The following is a 20,591-nucleotide window of genomic DNA, read 5'->3' on the forward strand; positions in this document are numbered from 1 at the left end:
AAAGGCCAAAAAGCTGGAGGAGTTCTGGCCCTTGGCACAAATGGCAATAATAATAATAATAAAGTTCCTCCATCTACATCCCCAGCCTGCATCCTGCCTCCCCCTTCAGAAGGAGAGAGAAGGAGAAGTGGAGAAAGGGTTTCTGAAAACCTGCCTGGCTTACAGCCCAGCAGCTGAGAGGAGAAAAGCCAGAGACCACTGGGAAGAGGAAAAAAGCGCTCCCTGGGCTCTGTCACAGAGAAAGGTCAGAAGAGGGCTGCCTCTGAATATTACAAAACTGGAGCCCAGGCTCCCACTCAAGACTACACTGTTTTTCTGGAAGCAGTCCTGAAAACTAAGTGTAAAATGTGTAAAAAGTGTAAAACAGGGGGCAGTGAGGTGGAACAGTGGATAGAGTACCGGCTCTGGATTCAGGAGGACCTGAGTTCAAATCTGGCCTCAGACACATAACACTTACTAGCTGTGTGACCGTGGGCAAGTCACTTAACCCCACTGCCTAATCAAAAAATAAAGTGTAAAATGAAATACAATGAGCACAGACCAATTTCAAGAGGCCAGCAGGCCTTACAAACAAATGGGAGATGCCCCTCCCCACTTTGCAAACACTAACATCCAGCAGTAGGGTTGGAATGATTATTCGCCCAAGGCCTGGATTCAAATCCTCCCTCTCTCTGGCTGCCAGGCTACCTGGGGAGCCTGGGACTCAGACTCTCTGAGCCTCAGCCTGTTAAACTGAAATCTTGCTTGTGCTTGCTGCCCATCTCACAGGATGGCTGTGCTCTGTAGACCCGAGGGGCTATGGAACTGTGAGCTAATGCTATGACCACAAAGGGGTGTCATCACTCCATAGAAAGCTTCAGGATTGTAAAGTGAGGTACACATTAAGAGAGGTCCTGCCATCCTCTGTAATAGAGATGACGCTACACCAAAAGACGGCACAGCCCTTGCTTCAATGAGGTCCATCCTATCTGAAAGAATGAAAACCAGGACAGTTTTGGAATCCCTGATCCCACAAAGGGTCTCGGGCCCTAGACTGGTAGTCACCATTCACTTCAGCCACTTCCTCACCCGGCCATCACAAAGGACACGGAGGAAGATAAGCCAACTTACCTGCATTCTCGCCATAACCAAGCCAAACTGCTCCTCGGCTGTGGCCTGCAGGGCCCTGGCTGCTGTGACGATCTCCCCACCAAAGCCCAGATACTGGAGCTGGGTCTCCAAAATGGCTTGCGCCAGCTTGGCTGAGCCTTTGATCACCATGATGGCGTCCCCCAACATGGTGGATCTCTGTTAAGGCTGGAAGAGAGGAAGAATAAATCAGAGAAGATACTTCTAACCCACAGAAAGACTGTCTATCAGGCCCAAAGCTGGACGACTCAGATTACTATCATCCCATTCAGACAACTTGACCATCTCGAAGCAGAAGGTTACTGTAACATTTCAGATTCCCCCTGAAATTAGTTAAGACTTCCCTCCCTTTGGTCCAGATTGGCTGGGAGAAGACATGATAAAAATGCAGTCAGAGCCTTGGGCTGCTTGTGGAAAGAATATCCAATAGCCTTAGCAGCTCTAAGGGTAAAGAAGACCACATTTAGGGCAAAGGTCATCAAGCACAGAAATCTCTGAAGTTTCCGGATGTAGAATCAATTCATGGTCCGAGTCACCCAGGTCAAGGGAACAAGCATTTACTAAGTACCTACTATGTGACGGGCACCGTGCTACACTCTTTACAAAGATCATTTCATTTGATCCTCACAACCCTGGCAAGTAGGTGATATCATTATCTCCATTTTACAGATAAACAAACTTGTGGCAGAAAGCGTTTAAGTGACTTGCCCAAGGTCACACAACTAGGAGGTGTCTACTATTTCAATTCAGGTCTTCCTGACTGACTGCAGGCTCAGGGCTGCCTAGCTGCCCTGGCAGCCCAACACTGTCTGTGGACTCTTCACATTAACTCCATTAACTAAACTAATTCTCTCCCAAAGACGATTCAGAAAACAAAAAACCAACCTGATGACTGATTTTGAGATATTCAATAGCTCTTTCCCATGTTATCTACCTCTCCTCTATGGACAGCTACACTCCTCTCTTCCCTCACATATCCTTTCCCCACCATGTCATACTAAGACACAAAAGTACATGCCTACACCAGGGGCAGGGTCTGGGCTGAAAGGTCCCTTGGACCACAGCCAAGCAATTGTTGGAAGGCCATACACATGCTCATAAAAATGTTCCAGGCCCATCTTCATCTAAGCAAGAGTGAGGGAATGAAACACTTGAGTGATGGAAGGAAGCATTAAGGAGACGAACAGTGAGGAAAAGTTGCTGTGGAAAAGTAAATTCCACAAAGGATACCAAGTACTTAAGACAGAGGATGGAGAGGAAGGCCTGTCCTCAAGGAGCTTACACTCTAGTCCAAGAGCTAGGCTGTGGCCACATGAAAACAATAATAAAGCTGCATGTAAATTAGCCATCTGGCTGGCAGACAACAGAAACAACAGCTTTACAATTTCTCAAAGTGCTCTCCCCACCCAAAAAGCTGTGAAGTTCAAGAATCACATTCTTTGTTTGCAGATAAGAAAACAGAAGCTCACAGAGGGTTTAAGTGTCCTGCCCATGGTCACACCACTAGAACCAGTCAAAATCACTCCACTGCAAGTTCAATGCTCTTTCTACTATACAACAAAGCCTTTCATAAAATATTACAGGACAAGGGCTATAAGAACAAACAGGAGGAAGGGGCTGGTCACACAGAACAGTAGGTCAGCTGAGCCTTGAAGGACAGAGACAATCTAGAAAAGCAGACAGGGCATGGACACAGGAAGCAGAGAAGTGTTTCGGGGACAGTAGGGGGGAAAAAAAAAAGCCCAGCCTGGCTAGAGAAGAGTCAGTCAACAAGCATTTTTTAAAGCCATAGATAATTATCCAGCAGAGAAGACTGAGGAGGAATGGCCAGACAGTGAGGAGGAGAACCCGAAGAGGGCAGTTACATGGAAACCCGGAGAGGAGATTGTCTAACAAGGGGAAGGTGAAGAGTGCCAAAAGCCCCAGAGAGGCCTGACCAGAGGATCTGGCAGTAAGGAGCACCCTAACTTTACAGAGGGAACAATCAATCAGCTCACAGAAAACAGTGTGCCCCTAGCTTAGCAGCACCTCCCCTGCCTGCTTCTGGGGCCAGAGCTGCTCTGGGACAAATAAGTGTGCACACCCCAATCAAAAGCAGGTAAGTTTTTGCCCAGTGCATGATCCTCTACCCTGGAGCAGAGGAGTAAGGGAAAAAAAAGCCCATCTCAACACACTGGCACCACATACCCACTGGCCCCACTTGGTCTCCGGGGCTTTTCCTATAAACAAGGACAGTGAGACCTTCTCCCTACTTTCTGGGACCAGGAAAAGGTCATGTAATTAAAGCCTGAATCCTCCTGATGCCATCTCTCAACAATCACCACCACTCGCTTCCCTTCTCCCCTTCCCCTGCCCTCAAAGTACAGGTGTCACAGATGCCTACGGAATACCTCTTCCAACCTAGCTACAGAGGTTTTGTGAAAAGACGCCACAGGCAAGCTCCACGTCCTGGCAACCCACTACACCACACAGCGGCCCCAGGCCTGTACATAAAGGGCAGTCACTGCAGCGCCTGGGTGCCTAGCAACTTACTCTCATTTGGCCAACCAGGCTGGTCTAGAGTAGAGCTTCTTAGCCGAGGGTCTATAAATTTGGACAGAAAAAAGTCACACCTTATTTCAATACAATTTTGTTTTGTTTGTAACCCAATGTATTTTATTATATGTATTTAAAAATTATTCTGAGAAGGCGTTGGTAGGCTTCAGCCTTCTCTCTGGGGCCGAGCCTATTCACCTCCAAAACAAGTATATTAGTACCTGCAATAACTCTAGGGTTGCTGGGAGATAAGCATTCTCTAAGTCCTAAAGCACACTGTAAATGTGCGCTTCTATTATTATTACTAATTTAATGGCAATAATAATCATTAGTGTGACATTATCAAGTCACAAGGTTTTTGTTATCTGTTCAATGAAGGGGTTGAATCCCCAAGATTCTTTCTAACTCCCGTGACTATGATTCTAATGAAAGGAAGATTTCTGAAATGCCCTGATCAAGTCAAAGCCTATGGTTTCAACCTCTTCTTTCATCAAACCTTCTCCCAGGACAGCTAAGAAGAACAAGTTAAACCTCATTTATCTACCCTCCTACCATTTTTGGAATCTGAAATAATTGAAAGGAAATTAATTAATTATACATGGGGGGAGAAGGGCTTTACAGTACAGTGCTTTTTCTATCACTATGGATACATTCATTTATATACAAATGATGTTAAAGGTCAAGTCTAAACTTTTTATTAAAGCAGGCCATTAAAAGACCTCTACTAAGCAACTCTGTTAGCCCAATCTAAGTGATAACACTTTTTTTTTTAATTTGAGGCTTTCCTCTACTTCAGACAGGCCTTTTCACCTAATTAAAAAAAAGTCACTGGAACAAAAGCCAATGTCCAAGTAGCCCCAATTTTCCCTGCCTTTGACTGCTTCATACACAGTGCAGATGAAACTATATTCAGTCACTGTAGCCTGCTGAAGTGAACTGATTGTTGTGACCAGTGACTAAGAAGTAAGGATCGCAATCAAAAGTACTGGCCATTTGGACTTGCAGACAGGGAGAGAGGCCTCTGACAAGGGAAAATCAGAGAACACCCTATCCCTTCTCGCCCGCTGAATTTCTACCTTCCTTTAAAGCCCAACACAAGAACACGCCCTACTCACCATCCCAACGCATCCATCCATTAAGCATTTACTAAGTATCCACCATGCCAGATACTACCCTAGTAACCAGGGACACAAAGATGATGCAGAGAGAGACAAAATGCCTGCCCTCGGGAAGAAACAATGTCAACACAGAGAGGTAAGTGAAAAATACAGACGAATTAAATACAAAGCAAGTGAGGGAGGGGAGAATGGGGGTTTCACGTAGGCACTAGGTCAGTAACCATCTCCTCCCCTTTTCAAACTTAACATGGCTCTTTATTCTGTATCTTGTATATGTATCTCTTCTCGACTGTAAGCTCCAGGTGGGCAAGTGATTAATATTATCAAAACTGTGCATCCCACCAACAAGACTCTGCATCCAAACATGCACTTTTCCCCACCAACTAACAGTACTGTGCTCCCAGTATGCACTTAACAGGTGTTTGCATATAAAATATTCATGAAAGAATTAACTTAACCTATTTTTTAATTTAATTGCTTTTTTCAACTACCATTTATTCCTGTCCTCCTTTCCTGTAACAAATACGCGCTGTCAAGCAAAACAAATTTCCATGCTACCCTTTGTCCAAAAACATGTGCCTCCACCTGTATATTTAGTCCTTCTCCTCTCTTGTCAGGAGATAGAGAGCTGTCTCCTCATGGGTCCTCTGGACCCGTGGATCGGCGTTCGTAAACCTAAGCGGTTGGTTTTGTACATTGCTTAACCTACTTTGAAGAGCCTGAGGTCACATATTTTATGACTCTGTGCTCTCCTCATACAGGTAAATCAACCTGCCTGCCTCTGCCATAGGTACAGCAAAACCACTGAACACCGAATCTTTGTCAATAGAGACTGACCCATCTTATGTGACAATCATCTTCATTTTACCAGGAAGGCAGTACTAGAGCCAGAGCTACCAAATAACTGACTAGTCTGAACTGAACTGAAATCAGAGCCTCCATTCATCTGTGCTTTTTCCCCCATATACAAACAACCCTTAGCCTTTGCTCCAATAATATCTCATATAAAATGTACCTATCTGACACAAGGTAGGTGGGTTTTTTTTTTCTTAGAAGGCTATTTCTTATAAATGTGTTGTGTACCTTTCTTTTAGAATTCAAAGGTGAGTCTAATCATGAGTTTCAGCATGAGAAACCAAAGAGTTAAAGAAGTGAGAAAGGGTAGTGCATCTGACAGTATTTTCTCTCAAAGAACATGCCAACACATCAATGTGCCAAAAATGTGTGATTCTGACAGTATGTGAACTCCTTCCACTGGGGCTGATAGCAACCCATCCACAATTCAATCGTCTTATTGTTCAGAAGTTAAGGGACTTCCCCAAGGTCATACAGCAAGTATCCTAGGCAGCACCTGGCCTCAGACCCCCCCCAATTTTGAAGCCAGTGTTCTGTCCCTCATGCCACCCCACCTTCCAGGGCTCAGTTTTCCTAAGATAACTAGGACAGGAATTTAACATTCATTCTGCAAGAACCTTATGTTCCAATGCAAAGGAACCACAAAGCGACTAGTGATTCATCTGTCTGACACTGTATTCAGACACGCACCAAAAAGACGCCTGGCCATACTTGGAGTCATTTCCATCACAGCCAAAACCAAAAGGCAAAGAAGCATGCCACATCAAGGCCCAAGAGTGTTCTATTTCATTGAAAATAAAAATGCTCTGATCGGACAGTATTTCACTGAGATGTAGTGGGGACTGGGCGCTTGTCAGTCTCATGTGCCTCGTCCCTCTTTAACTTAAGCCTCTTGGACGGCTTCAACTCATTATTTATGACTCATACGGATAGAAGAGCTCACCCACATCTGACTTATTTTCCTATTGGAAGAGGCATCACAACTCCTCTCCCTCACAGAAAGGTGGAAAAGTGCCAGGTAAGAGGCAGTGTGGGGCAGTGGGAAGAGGGCCGGCTCTGGAGCCAGAGGTGGTGGTGGTCATTCCTCAGTCGTCTCACTTGCGTCTGACTCTTTATGATCCCATTGGGGGTTTTCTTGGCAGAGACTGGAGTGATTTGCCATTTCCTTCTCCAGCTCATTTAATATAGGTGAAGAAACTGAGGCAAACAGGGTGAAGTACCTGCCCAGGGTCACACAGCTAGGAAGTGTCTAAGGGAAGATTTGAACTCAGAAAGAACAATCTTCTTGACTCTAGGCACGACCCTCTATCCACTGCCACCCCCTAGCTGCCCCAAGAGCCAAAGGATCCAGGTTCAAATCCTGCCTCTGACACGACCAGTGTGACCTTACGCCAGTTGCTTAGCACCCTGGGCCCTAATTTCCTCATCTGTATAAGCTAGGCAGCCTCTGAAGGTCCTCTCAGCCCTGAATATCTCATCTCAACTCTACATAACATCCCCATGATATATGGAGATCTGTGACCAGTCAGTCAACGAGCATTTATTAAACATACGGAGGACCACACAAATTTCTGCCGGGTCATCTTAATGTTATTAAGCAATTACTCTGCACCAGGCACTGTGCTAAGCTCTGGGCATACAAACAAAGGCAAAAACACAACACCCACCCCCAAGGAACTCAAAGTCTAACTGGGGAGAGGGAAACAGGGGGCATATGTAAAAAAAAGCACAGTAAAGTCTTCATTAACCAGAATATGTATAGAGAATATGGGGCTGTGGTTAACCAAGCGATAACTTTTTTGAAAAAGGTTTTCCCATACATTTGGGCGTACCAACACCACTCAACACCTACAAACTATTCCTCCAGTGGTCTAACGGACTCGGGACTCAGGAAGGTCTGACTCTCACTTCACATACTCAATCTGTGACTCAGGCAAATCATGAATACCCTCTCAGCCTCCTTTTTCCTTCTTTGTAAAATGGAGAGAATGTCCATGTTCGTGGCTCCCCTACCACGGCAAAGAAGGGAGGGAGCTGCATTTTCTCATCTCTTCTTTCAGGCCAAGCTTGGACCCTAAACAACATTCAGGTCTGCTGCCGTTTGGTCCACTTACATGGCTGTGGTGGTGCATCAATGGTCTTCCTAGTTGGGCTAACTTTGTTTTGCATTTGTTTATCTAAGTCTCCCCATGGTTCTACGAGTTCTTCACATCTGTTGTCTCTTATGGCACAATAACATCCTATAACATTCACGTACCACAATTTGTTTATTCTCAATCAATGGGCATTTACTTTGTTTTGCTACCAAAAACAGTACAGATAGGAATGTTTTAGTGTGCTGGGCCCTTCCTTTCTGTCTCTGATCTCCTTGGGGCTCACAGGTGCGTAGCAGTGAGATCTCTGGGTCTATTTGGACTAAAAATTTTAGCTACTTCCTCGATAAATCCAAATTGCTTTCCAGAACAGTTAGACCAACTCACAGATGCAAGAGACCACCAATGATGTTAAGATCTTGGTCTAAGGAAAAGGACAAGCTCACTAGTGATTTCTTTTTATGCCCCAGCAACAGGCTACTCTGCTTAAAGGTGACTCCTAGGAATTATTTTACTTTTTTTTTTAAACTACGATAAGAGGGAGGGGAAACAGAAGGAATAGGGACCCTTAAGAGAAATAGGCACAGCCTCTGATCTTAGCTGTACTCTCAAGAAGAAAGGGAGAAAAGCAAAGAGAGGGCAGCCTCTGTGTGGAACAGCAGAAAGAGAATTTTGCTAACACAAAGACTTACTAAAAGGGACTTTTCCAATGTTCTCATTAAAAGGCTTTTCACGGTTCTTTTTTTTGCCCTCTTCTCTCTCTTACTTCTGCACAATTCTGGTTTTGACCTGAAATGGAAGCTTTTTATCCTCTCCCTTCCTTTCCTATTATCCCCTTAAGAATATGAAAAAACAAACATACACTCCAATAAATAAGATTAAAAAGTATCCAGGATCATAGGCTCACTAGGAGGCCTGTAAAATTCCACTTCAAGAAGTTTTCTGAAGGGAGCTGGGGATGACTGGGGAAAAAAAAGGGGGCAGGGGAGGAGTGTTTACTGATGGTAATGGATGGAGACCTGGATGCAGCCTTTCTCTTGCTATTGCCCAGTAGGGGAAATGTTTCTTTTACTAACACACCAATTTCTTCTTTGCTTTTCTATTAAAAATTATTTTCTTCCTATCTTCTAAAGTTTTATTTTCCTCTTTTTTTTTTAAATCATCAGAAAAAAAAGTAAAAGCTGGCTGTTTCTTACAGCTACTCAGAAGGAAGGGAGGGAAGGATGAAATGCATGAATAGAAATCTGAACTATCTATCTATACCTCCCTTCCCCTCACTTCTGCAGACCTGTCACTCAAATAAGGATTATTCCAGCATCTTCATACAATTTAAGGAAGGAATCAATTTTAAGTTCTGTGACAGATGGAAAAATACACTCATCAACTGTCTCAGACAAGTGAACAAACAAAAATACCACATGAGAGCACACACCCACATACAGATAAGCAAACCCCATTCCTTCTCCCATCCACTCAATTCTCCCAGCCACCAACAAAAACTGGTGAAAAAGATGCACTTGTGGTGAGAAATCCCAGTGTTATCGCTGCTCATTCTGGTTCAAGGATGCCTTAACCCAAATTCTAACAAGTCTCCTTCTCACACATACAAAGCACAGCCTAAATGACCAGGCATTTCAGCAAAGACTTTTAAGAGTGAGAAGGGACAGGGCAGAGGGATGAGGGGAGGGGGGAGGAAGAAAGGATAGATGTACACCATCCGCTTTATTTAAAGGCACTAATCACTCGATCCCTAATGGCCCACCATGACTCTCAGGGGCTTCTTCAGGTGGGATCAGAAAACAGGTCTAGGTTGAACTGCTGGTCCTAGCTCTCGTATTTGTCAGGAACTGTCTGGAGACTTACTAGTCAGAGGTCTAGAAATAAACTCTGTGTGTGCCTGTGTGAAACCACAGCCTTTCATCAGGGGGCAACAGCTCTGAACAGGACACCCCCGCACATGTGAAAGAGCAATCGTGCCCTGGCTGACAAAAGCTTCACTGACCTGATCAGGAGAAGGATGGAGAAGTTGTAAACACACTGCCCATACCTAAGATCACAGGCTGAAAAGAAGGCCACAGCTTGCAAAGATGGGATGGTTTATCTGTTTACATTAACACCCTTTGGTTTAAGAAGGAAAATCAAAAGGATTCCTCTGGGGTTACGAAGGAGCAGTGTAATACCCTTGTTTAGGGAACAAGGACACTCTATGCCATGAGCGTCCTTATCACAGTGAAAGGCAGCAAGGTATAGAGGAAAGAGCGCTCACTCACTTGGAGGATAAGAGATTTGAGTTCTAGGAGTCAGCTGATTCCAATACTAACCCTAAGAGTCTGGATAAGTCATTTAATCTTTTGTGCCTCAATTTCCTCATCTGTAAAATGCACAGGGACAAGATAATGGACCGCATCTGAGATTTTACTGGTTTAGGCCTCTCCCTCTACCAAAGCAGGCCTGCTCCTTCCCTGCAACTAGCCTTAAAGGGCCTCCAAGGGCACTGAGAAGTTAAGCAACTTGCCCAGGCTCACCCCACCAGGATAGATCAGAGTCAGCTCAGAAAAGCTTCTTGTAGGAGATGGGACTTCGCTGGAACTCAAAGGAAGCCAGGCAAGTCCAGAGACAGGGGACAGCAAGGTGAAATATCAGGAATTGGGAGATGGATGGTGTGGGCAAGGAGACTGCTATCACTGATTTGTGGAATAAGTGGAGAGAAGTAAGGTCTAAGAAGACCGAAAATGCAGGAGGGGGCCAGATTATCAAAAGCCGAAGGATTTTGTATTTGATCCTGCAGGGCCAAGGAGGCCACTAGAATGACTGAAATGGGCGCAAGGGATGGAAGTGGGGAGCAACAAGGTCAGATCCAGGGAGTGGGAAGAGCTTTCAGGCAGGGAGACCAATCAGCAGGATACTGCAGTAAGCCAGGCAGGCGTTAAGGGCCTACCCCAGGGTGGTGATCACAGAGTCTGAGGACAGAGAGGTAAAAAAGCCCTCAGAACACCATATAAATTTAAGTTATTAAAATATACACTATCCCCTCTAAGTACATGGCAGAAAAAGATTTGAGAAAGCAGGTGAACACAAAGCTGAGTCGTCAAAGCGGGGACCCTCCCCGCAATGGGGAATGACCAAGGAGGCAGGTGTTTGAAGGCACTGGAACCTGACAACCCCTGAGGGCTCTTTCCTGTTCTAAATCCTATGTATTTGTGCTTCTGGTTTCAGAAACAGCCCCTCAGATGGGTGACCTACACGATCTGCTCCTATGGCCTCACAAGGAAATGAATCTCAAGCTGTCTGCAGTGCTATGGCTCCTAGGGTCCCAGATTCAGAACCAGAAGGGCCTTAGCCAAAGGATCACATATTTGGAGCGAGTTGGAGGTCACATGGTCTCATTTAAAAATGAGGAACTGAGGCCCAGAGAGTTTGTGTGACTTGCCCAAGACGGCCCAAGGAACAAATGACACGGCCAGCTGGTTAAGGAACACGAAGTTCTCATGAACACTTAGGTTAAATTGCAACGGTCCTACCTTGTATGTTTGTTTAAGTAAGGTATGACTTTTCTGACTAAGTCCAGACATACCAGCAGAACATTGTAACTCACTGCTCCAAAGATTTGAATACCTACCAATGGCCCCACACTGTCTCTTCTGCAATGCTGAGAACATACCAACATAATGTTAGGTTAAACTGGCTGTCTGTGTCTACCCTGCTCACCTCCACCTCCTGGGACCCTGGCTTCCTTCTAGTCCCAGCTCAAGTTCCCCCTTCAGCAGGAAACCTTTCCTGATCCCCCCTAATGCTACAGCCTTCCATCTGGGATCTCCAATTCATCCTGTAGATACCTTGTATGTATACAGCTATTCGAATGTTGTCTCTCCAGTAGCCTGTGAGCACCCTGCCTTTCTTTGCATCTCTAGTGCTTAGTACGGTGCCTACCAGCAAGGGCTTAAAAAATGCTTACGGACCTGTCTTACCTGATTAGGTATAATTCAAGGATTAGGAAAGCCATCAGATTAAATGATGGAAGCCAAGAAAATTACCTTCCATTCATTCATTCACTCATTTTATTTGTGCATTTACCAAGCATAAGAAGATGCCAATTTCATCTGTAAAACTGAGGGGGCTGAACTTCAAATGATCCCTCAGGCCTTTTTCAACTCTAAATTATTCAGCCCCGTGATTCTCTGCTCCAAGGGCAGCACTATTTGTAGAACACTGTACTAGGCACTGCAGGGGTGCCTAGTACACACATTCATCAGTACACTGGAAGCACTGAAGAGGCCCCACACCGAGTAATCAGTTCTTTGCCACCACAAAAGGAGCTGCTATAAACATTTTGCACACAGGAGTCCTTTCCCTCTTTTGTTGGTCTCTGCGGGATATAGGCTGGGGAGAGGTACCACTGGGTCCAATCTAGTACCTTCTTGGGCATAATTCTTTCCAAAATGGCCAGTTCAATTCCTGATTCCATTAGCCGTGCATCAATGCGGCTCTTTTCCCTCAGCCCTCCAACACATATTATTTTCCAGTTTGTGTCAGTTTTGCTGATCTGATGGCTGTGAGGTAGAACTCTGATCACTGAAACGGCCAGTCATGACTCCAAAGCAGTGGTGTCAAACTCAAACAGAAAGGGATCCCTGGGGGCTGCATACCGACTTAGAAATCCACAAATTAACATTATCTATTGTTTTCTATTGTTACTTTTTTTTTCAAACATTTCCAAATTATACAGAAAGGTAATGGACTAATATGCAGAATGAGATACATGTTTAGGGACAATGTGGGAATTCTTTCACTTAACTATGTATTATTGTTTTAAAGGGGTTTGTTTTTATTTGGGAGAGAAGGGAAGGAAAACAAATACTTGTTGACTGAAAAAAAAATTTACAATTCCTTAAAAAAAAAAAGAGGAATAAAAGTCAGAAAGGCTAGACACAGCAAGAGTAAAACTGGTATTAAAATCTAGCCTTTTCTCTCTTCTTCCTTGATGAGAAGAAATAACTAAGAACCAGGCCTTTAAATGCTAACCTATTCCACACAATGTCATGACACCAATTCAAAATCCCTGTTTAAAGACCTCTTTAAATCTTCTGTTTAAGTGTTTTTAAGTGTTTCTGTTCTGGCAGGGACAGGAGCCTTTTGGAATATAGCTATCACACTGGGGTAGTAGAATGGGGCTCAGATCCAGTACTAAGGTCCCTTTCAGCCCTAAAATCCTATAAATTCAGTGAGAGGAAGGGTAGTCTGCATGAATGAGTCCAGACTGGATGGGGCTCTTACTCATAACCTCAGTAGTAAGGTCTTTGTACAGTACCACCAAGGGCTGAAATGACCATATGACTCAAGAAAGCAGAGATGGCAAGGAGCCTGCCTGTTATTTAAGTCACTGAGTGATGTCAATGTGCCATTTTATCATTCAAGAGAAGAACTAGAAAATGCCTCTGCGCCTGCCACATACTCTGAACGCTTGGGAGGAAAAAAGGCAGGATATAAATACATGCTATTATTACTTACCAACTTCCAGCTAGTAAGGAAGGAAGGTCAGCTGCCAATTTAAGGGGAAAGTTGCATCAGGTGATTATATTCCCAGCCTGGAGAAGGGAAGGGGCTGAATGGTGAGCACATATCAGGGTCCTTTAACATAAAATGCAAACCCCTCCCCCCCCAAAAAAAGATAAGGCAAAGGAACTCTGGCTTCCCTTCCCCACCTCTGTTCCCATTTAAGGGGAGGTTCTCCCAATGAGAATTCCATGGGTCATCAAGGGGTGGTAGTAAAAGCCCTTCCAGAGACCCCACCCTGAAAAGGCCTACAAAGGTTGGTTATTCTCTTCTGTCCCTATTTGGTATTTTGAAAGGGAGATTAAAGCTCAAAGAAGATGGCGGGCCAAGCTGAGTCAGCCTATTGCCAGGATGAATGCCCTTGATTCGCATGCCATTTCTAGCTCTTAAATCTGACCAGAACTATTTAGTCCCATGTATTCATCCATTCAATCAATAAACATTAAGGTGCTACTACGTCAGGCACAGTACTAGGCACTGGTGAAACAAAGACAAAAAAGCAGTCTTTGTCCTCAAGATGCTTACATTCTATTGGAGAGAAACAACAGGAACACAGATAAACACAAAATATATGCAAAGTGGTTTTAGGGATGAGGCCAAGGGCACTAGCAACTGTTGGGATGAGGATGAGCCTTGGGGGGGGGGGCACCTGGGCATCCCAGCAGGGAGAGGCAGCACATTCCCAGGCACATGAGACAACCTGTGCAAATGGAGGGGATGGCAGGAAATGGAATTTGTCACCAGGTCACAAACAGATGAGGTGGCTTCTTATTTATGGCCTTCAGTTTAGAATGGCGTGGTTCTCTCCTTTCCCAGTGGAACTTGGGTTGTCTCTTGAAATGGATTGTGGGGAACAAGCAGGCTAGTCTGGCCGATGTGTGGGAAGCCACACTATGAGGAACTTTCATGATTAAAGAGAGGGGTTTAGGTTTTATCCTAAAGGCAACCAGGGGCTGTTGAAAGTGACATGTTCAGATCCGTTCCTCAGGGATAGCAATCTGGCAGCTGTGTGGAGGAACAACCAGAGAAGGGAAAGACGAGGCAAGGGTATCTATTAGGAAGCTACTGAGAGAGGTGACAAGGACCTGGACTATGAGTGTGCTAAGAGGATGTCTGATGGACACTGAGGAAGCAGAACTGACAAGAACTGGCAGGTAAAGGGCCAGATATAGCGGATGAAGGAGAGTGAAGAGCCACTCCAAAGTGGCAAATCTGGGCAACTAGAAGGATGGTGGTGCCCATAACAGAAAGAGAGATATTAAGGAAAGGGAAGAATTTGAGATGAAAGAAAATGAGTATTTTGGACATGTTAGTAAGTCTGAGATGCCTGCGAGCTATCCAGTCTAACAAGTACAATAAGCAGGTCTGGAGCTCAGAAGAGGGACTAGAACTAGACACGCAGATAATAATTAAATCCACAGGAGCTGAGGAGGTTGTTGAGAAAAAGAAGAGAAGAGTAGAGGGCACAGGACAGAGCCTTGGAACACACCCACAGGTAAGGTTCAGAACACCAAAAATGATCCCGCAAAGAGGACTAAGAAGGAGCAGCTGGCAGCTAGAAGGAGAAGCAGGAGAGCACAAGCATATACAGTATGTGGGGGGAAAGGGGTCAACAGTGTCAGATGCTGCAGAGGTCAGAAAGAAGGAAGACCAAGAAGCCAACAGCTTTGGTAATGACGAGACAAGTGGTGACCTTGGAGAGAGCAACTGCCAGGGCTGATAAGCAAGAGAGCAAAGGGAATGGTGGCGCCTTATTAGATACAACTGCACAGGTATCTAGAAATGCCCCTAGATTATCCATTTGCAAGTGAGGCCAGGTCTCCCCTGAACGTAGCAAGAACCGAGGACTTGAGATGATGGTTACAAAGAGTGCAGTCTAAAGCCCCAGCTCCCTACTTAGGAGTCATGTGACCTCAGGCACAACCTCTCTGGACTACAACTTCCTCATCTGTAAAATGGGAACAATGATAACTGTGCTACCTACCTCAAGAGCACTGTGGTAAAGAAAGCATTTTGTAAAACTTACATCGCTCTGGATTACAAAAGATAGTTAGCTGTAAAATAAGGGGAAAAAATCATAACAGGCCGCAAATATCTCAGATACAGAGAAACCGAGCCGTTTTCTCAGGAGTCCTTACAGATGTCCCCATGGTGATCTTTCTAAAGGGAATGAAATTGGAGGAAGTCAATGTAGACTGGCCTTCAGGAGAAAAGCCAGTTCCCAGCAACAAAAGCTGAGAGAAAGTCCTCCCATGGATGGAACAACACTGGTGATTGTTCACTAAAGAAAGTCAGACAGAAAAACATGCATGGCTCAAGAAAGAGAGAGGTTCTCTTCCCATTCTCCACACCATTCCCTCCGGCTTACCACTCTGCAATAAGAATTGGATACAGAGAACAGAAAAGGAGTTCTGAGAGGGGCAAGGCACAGGAGACAGAAGTCACACAGCTAATGGGACCCACCACATACCATCCCCATGGTGAGTTTTGCAAAATTAGGCTGAATTAGCTCAGGGCTCTGCTTGTAATAGAAATGTCACAAATATTTAACTGAATTTATTGAAATGATCTAAGTTGCTTCTCTACATAAACAGATGGGGTGGCTTTTTTATTTCTGGACTTCAGCCTAGGACAGCTCAACTAACTCTTTTCCTATTGGAGCAGACAGTTTTATTTTGGGAATGGACTGTGTGGTATAGTAAGAATTAGATGTGTCACATTTTCCCCCTTCATTTGGGGCATAATGGGGAAAGGAAAAGGGAGAGGCAGGAGACAGGGGCTTAAGAGTGGTCGCTGTTTATAATATTATGTGTCCAAAGACTAGTCAACTGGCTTTGACAATAGAACATGGGCCAGGGATCCTTGGAAAACTGATTAGCTAAAGGTGCCTACTGCAGAGGCACTGAAAGAGGCAGGAGAGATCTCTGCCTCCTTCTAACCATCTGGTTTGGACTTCTTTCAACATTTACTAGGTGTCCATGTCAACACAGAACTAACTTGCCTCTTTAAAAAGCTAACCACACTGACCAAGGTGACCCTATCATATATCCTGCAATGTGGCTTCTGCTCCCCCTCCTCTAATGGAACTACATTCTCAAAGGTCACAAGGCAGCTCACAAAATAGAATCTGAACCTCAGCACCAGAATGGCCCTTGGGAATTACAGAGTCCAAATTCTTTATTTTAAAGGTGAGCCATCTGAAGTCACTTGCCCAAGAACATACGTGGTCACACAGTTACCAGTCAGTGGCAGAACAAGTTTAGATATTCTCAAAGTCAGTATTCCTTCAATCACATCAGGCTACTTATCTCTCTTGTGCTAGAAGGCCAAATTCTAGCTGACAAACCCAATAATCTTTTCCACCATCTTCAATCTCTCTGACCTGTAGTCTACACTGACACTATTAACCACTAATTTTCACTCCATTTGACCTCTCATCTACATTGACACTATTAACTACCATCTTCACTCTCCTTGACCTCTTGTCTACACTGACACTATTAACCCCTTAAAAATGTTCATTTTTTTGGTTTCTATTACAAAATCCTCAGAATAGGTAGGGTCCTCAGGGAGGTCATTCTCATCCACATAACTAACATTTATAGTTTTACAAGGTACTTTACACATATCTCAGTTATCCTCAGAATAACGCTATGAGGTAGGTACTCCAGATATTATCCCCATTTTAAAAAAAGAGGAAACAGAGGTTAAGTGACTTGCCCAGAGTCACACAGCTAATAAGTATCTGAAGCTGAACTTACCTTCCCGATTCCAAGTCTAGTGCTCTATGCACCATACCATTTCACTGCCACTACTCATGGATTCTTTACACATGAACTATCTATCCCCATCTCTCCCATCTAATATAGCTGATTTTTTTAACCAAAGTTTACTACTATATATTTATCCCTATTACAATATTTTCATTACATTTGGTGTTTTGACCTGTAAAGACCTTGGTGATCCTGATTGTCTTGTTCAGCAGATTAATACTTCCTTTCCCCCAAGTTAATATTTCCTGAGAATATGATAAGCGTATCATCTAAACCTCTGTACAAGGTACAGATAAAAATCTTGAAAAGAGCCAGGGCCAAAATAGATCCTGATGAGACTCTATGAATGACCTTGCAGGCTGGTATCAGTACATTAACCACCACTCTCTAATTTTATAACCAGTTCTGAACCCTACCTGGATTATAATCCATCCACATCCATCTTGTTCAAATGTTCAGCTAAAATACAAGTACGGCATGTGTACGCTGTTCCCCAACTACTAGTCTGGGAAGCCTGGCCAAAAAAAACCAAAGGAGGTTCATCCAGCATGAGTTCTTGTAATGACTGCTGCTGCCCTTCCCAAGAGCACATAAGCCATCCCTTTATGAACGAGTCATAGAAATTTTGCTAAGAACTGATCACATTTTCTGCCACTTATTCCTATCCCTCTGACTATTCCTTTCCAATTAAACCATGCAGTATTAACCTTCCTGGTAGTGCAGTGGAAAGAACAATGAACTGGCAATCAAGAAACCTGAGTTCTAGCTCTGGCTCTAAGAAGCCATGTGACCTTGGGCAAGTCAACTGTTGCAGAGGATGTCAAGAACGCCAGTTACCACTCAGTGCAAATATTTTGGTTTTTTACAGACCTCTCATTCAAGAATAACAAACAGAGCACTAACATTCAGAAGGAGGGATTCAATATTTTAGGCTCATGGCACAAATCAATCAATAAACATTTATTAATGGCCTACTATATACCAGGCACTTTGCTAGATATGGTGGAATAAATATACAGAATGAAACAATGCCTACTCGCTAGAAGCTTACATTTTAATGGGAGAGACATGTACTTATAAAAAATATGCAGCATAAAATGTAAAATGAATAAATTTTAATTAAATACAAGGTGGTTTGGAAAAGAGAGCACTAGCACTTGGGGGAGATGAGGAAAAGCTTCATTCAGAAGATCAAAGATATCTTTATCCCAAAAATAACCGGACAAGAGGAATTCTGCCTATCTTCTTTCCATTACTACATAATCCCTAGGAAAGTAATGTGATATAATAGACTTGAACTCAGCTCTACTAATGGGCAGTCTTGAAAAAGGGCACATAATCTCTCTGTATTTACTTCATATTATCATTGGAAAGGTCAAATAAAAGAAGATGTATAAAGCACTTTGTAAACTCTCAAGTACAATGTTAGTGTGAGCTGTAATTTATACCCAGTACCTATCAACAGCAAACCAAAGGATTTGAAGTCTCCTTTAGGGAATTAACCTGCTCTTCAGTTAAAGTCTCAGGAAAAGAAGAGAGAACTGGAAAAAGAGAGAAATCAAAATATCCCATCTCTCCCCCTCCTTCCCTCTCCCTCAATCTCTCCTCTTGTCTCTCTTCTCCCTCTTCCCCTTGCCCCTCCTCCTCCTCCTCCTCCCATGCCCCTCCCCTTTCTCAGGGAGTACTTAACTTTTTTGATGTCATGGGCCACTTCAGCAGCTTGTAGCATTTGCCTACTTCCAATGTGTAAATGTTCACACTGAAGAGATAATAATAAACTCTCAGAAGCCAGTTTGAGCTGGCTTTTTCCTACAACTATTGATAGTTTTGCATTTCTTCTTTTAAAGTCTATTTATTTGTCCACCTCCTCTGACCACTTATTTATAGAAAAATGGTTGACTGTAGGATTCAGGGCATTCCAAAAGCCTTGATGCAGTTTTAAGCCATTAACGATTGCACTAAGACTTATGGGACACTCTGTATTTGTATCAATTCCAAAGAGATCTTGGAAACCAGGCTTCCATCAGCAATTTTTGAGGCAGACTTTCCTCTATTATTTTCCTGGTTTATCTTCTGATACTTGCTAGTGTCATTACTGTACAAAAGCTTTAATTTTTATACAACCTGATTTCACTTTTGTGCTTCCCTACCTCTAAATTTGATCATAAATTCTACCCCTAATGATAGTTCTAAAATATATCTCCTTCTGTTGTCCTCTATTTTTTCATGAAGTGACCTTTTCTATTTAGGCTGTTCAATCATCAGGGGCTTACTGTGTGCTTATGCAATGTAAGATGCTGATCTAAACCCATCTTCCCCAAGTCAGACTGCTTTCCAGTTTTCTCAACATTCTTTTAAAATAGAGTCCATCTCTCTAGACTTCATCAAACATACCGCATTTGACTGCCCGTCTTACTTATCCAGTCTGTTCCACTGATCTGTTTTCCTACTTTTTAGCCAGTACCAGTTTTGATTGCTTTATACCACAGTTTGCTATCTAATAATGCTAAGACATTTTCATTTCTAATTTCTTTTTATTAAGGGGATTTGTTCTGTGAAGTTTGGATTCAGTCAAAGGGCTGAACTTGAGGACCTAGAGAGCCAGACATGGCCTTGAGGCTGCAGGTTCCCCACTCCAGGACTCCAGGCTATTTCAATGAAACTAGCAATCACCTTGAGCAATGTGTCCATAGTTCTTTCTCTAAGGAGTTTTCTAAGTAAAGCATTATGTAATTTACGAATGGGGTAATTTTGCTTCTCTGCTCTCAGTATTTTTAACTTACTATTTCTCTCCCCCCCCCCCTTTTTTTTTTGCTACAGCTAACATTTCTATGGCATAAATCAAGTAATGGGAGAGGAGGAGGCATAACTGTACTGCCCTTGTACTTCATGGGAAAATTTCCAGCGTTTGCCATGGTAAATAATGCTAGCTTCTGGTCTTAGTAGAATATTTTTGATCATCTATCATTTTGATCATATTAAGACGAAGGGTCTTTGCATGCCTATATTTTACAGGACTTTTAACCTAAAAGAGTAGTGCATTTTGTCAAAGATTTTGTGTATGTAGTGATATAATCATGATTTTTATTTGTTATACTAATTTTCCTAACATTGAGCCATATCTGTATTATAAACAAAATTTAACTATAATAAAATGTTTTAATGTGCTTTTATATACTATTAAAATTGTATTTAAAAATTTTATAACAGTATTAGTGATGTTGGTTTATAATTCATCTCTTTTTTATATATTTCTGGTGTCTATTAGCACTATAATCATTTCATAAAAGGAGTTTGATAAAGCATCTTCTTTATTATTATTGAGAACAGTTTTGTAGCATAGGTATTAATTTTTTAAATGTTTAACAGAATTTGTAAGTTTGCCTTAGAAGATTATTTTGATAATTCGTTTATAGATTTAATTTCCTTCTGTTATTAGGGTGTTTAATATCTCTGTTTCTTATCATTTATTTTAAGTTTTATTTATATACGCTCTGCATAATGCTCTTCCACTTCCTTTAGAAATTCTCACTTTC

General features: G+C 43.1%; 1 protein-coding gene across 1 annotated transcript in view; it reads right to left on the reverse strand.

The window, feature by feature from the left end:
* Positions 1 to 20,591, reverse strand: part of COQ8A (coenzyme Q8A) — a 72,172-nt gene that overhangs the window by 39,682 nt on the left and 11,899 nt on the right. The window contains 1 exon segment of the mRNA XM_020982132.2: positions 1,111 to 1,296. Within this exon segment, the coding sequence (XP_020837791.1) occupies positions 1,111 to 1,278 (168 nt within the window). The 5' untranslated portion in view covers positions 1,279 to 1,296.

This window comes from Phascolarctos cinereus, unplaced genomic scaffold, assembly GCF_003287225.1.
Source record: "Phascolarctos cinereus isolate Bilbo 61053 unplaced genomic scaffold, phaCin_HiC Scaffold_5;HRSCAF=322, whole genome shotgun sequence".
Classification (NCBI taxonomy): domain Eukaryota; kingdom Metazoa; phylum Chordata; class Mammalia; order Diprotodontia; family Phascolarctidae; genus Phascolarctos; species Phascolarctos cinereus.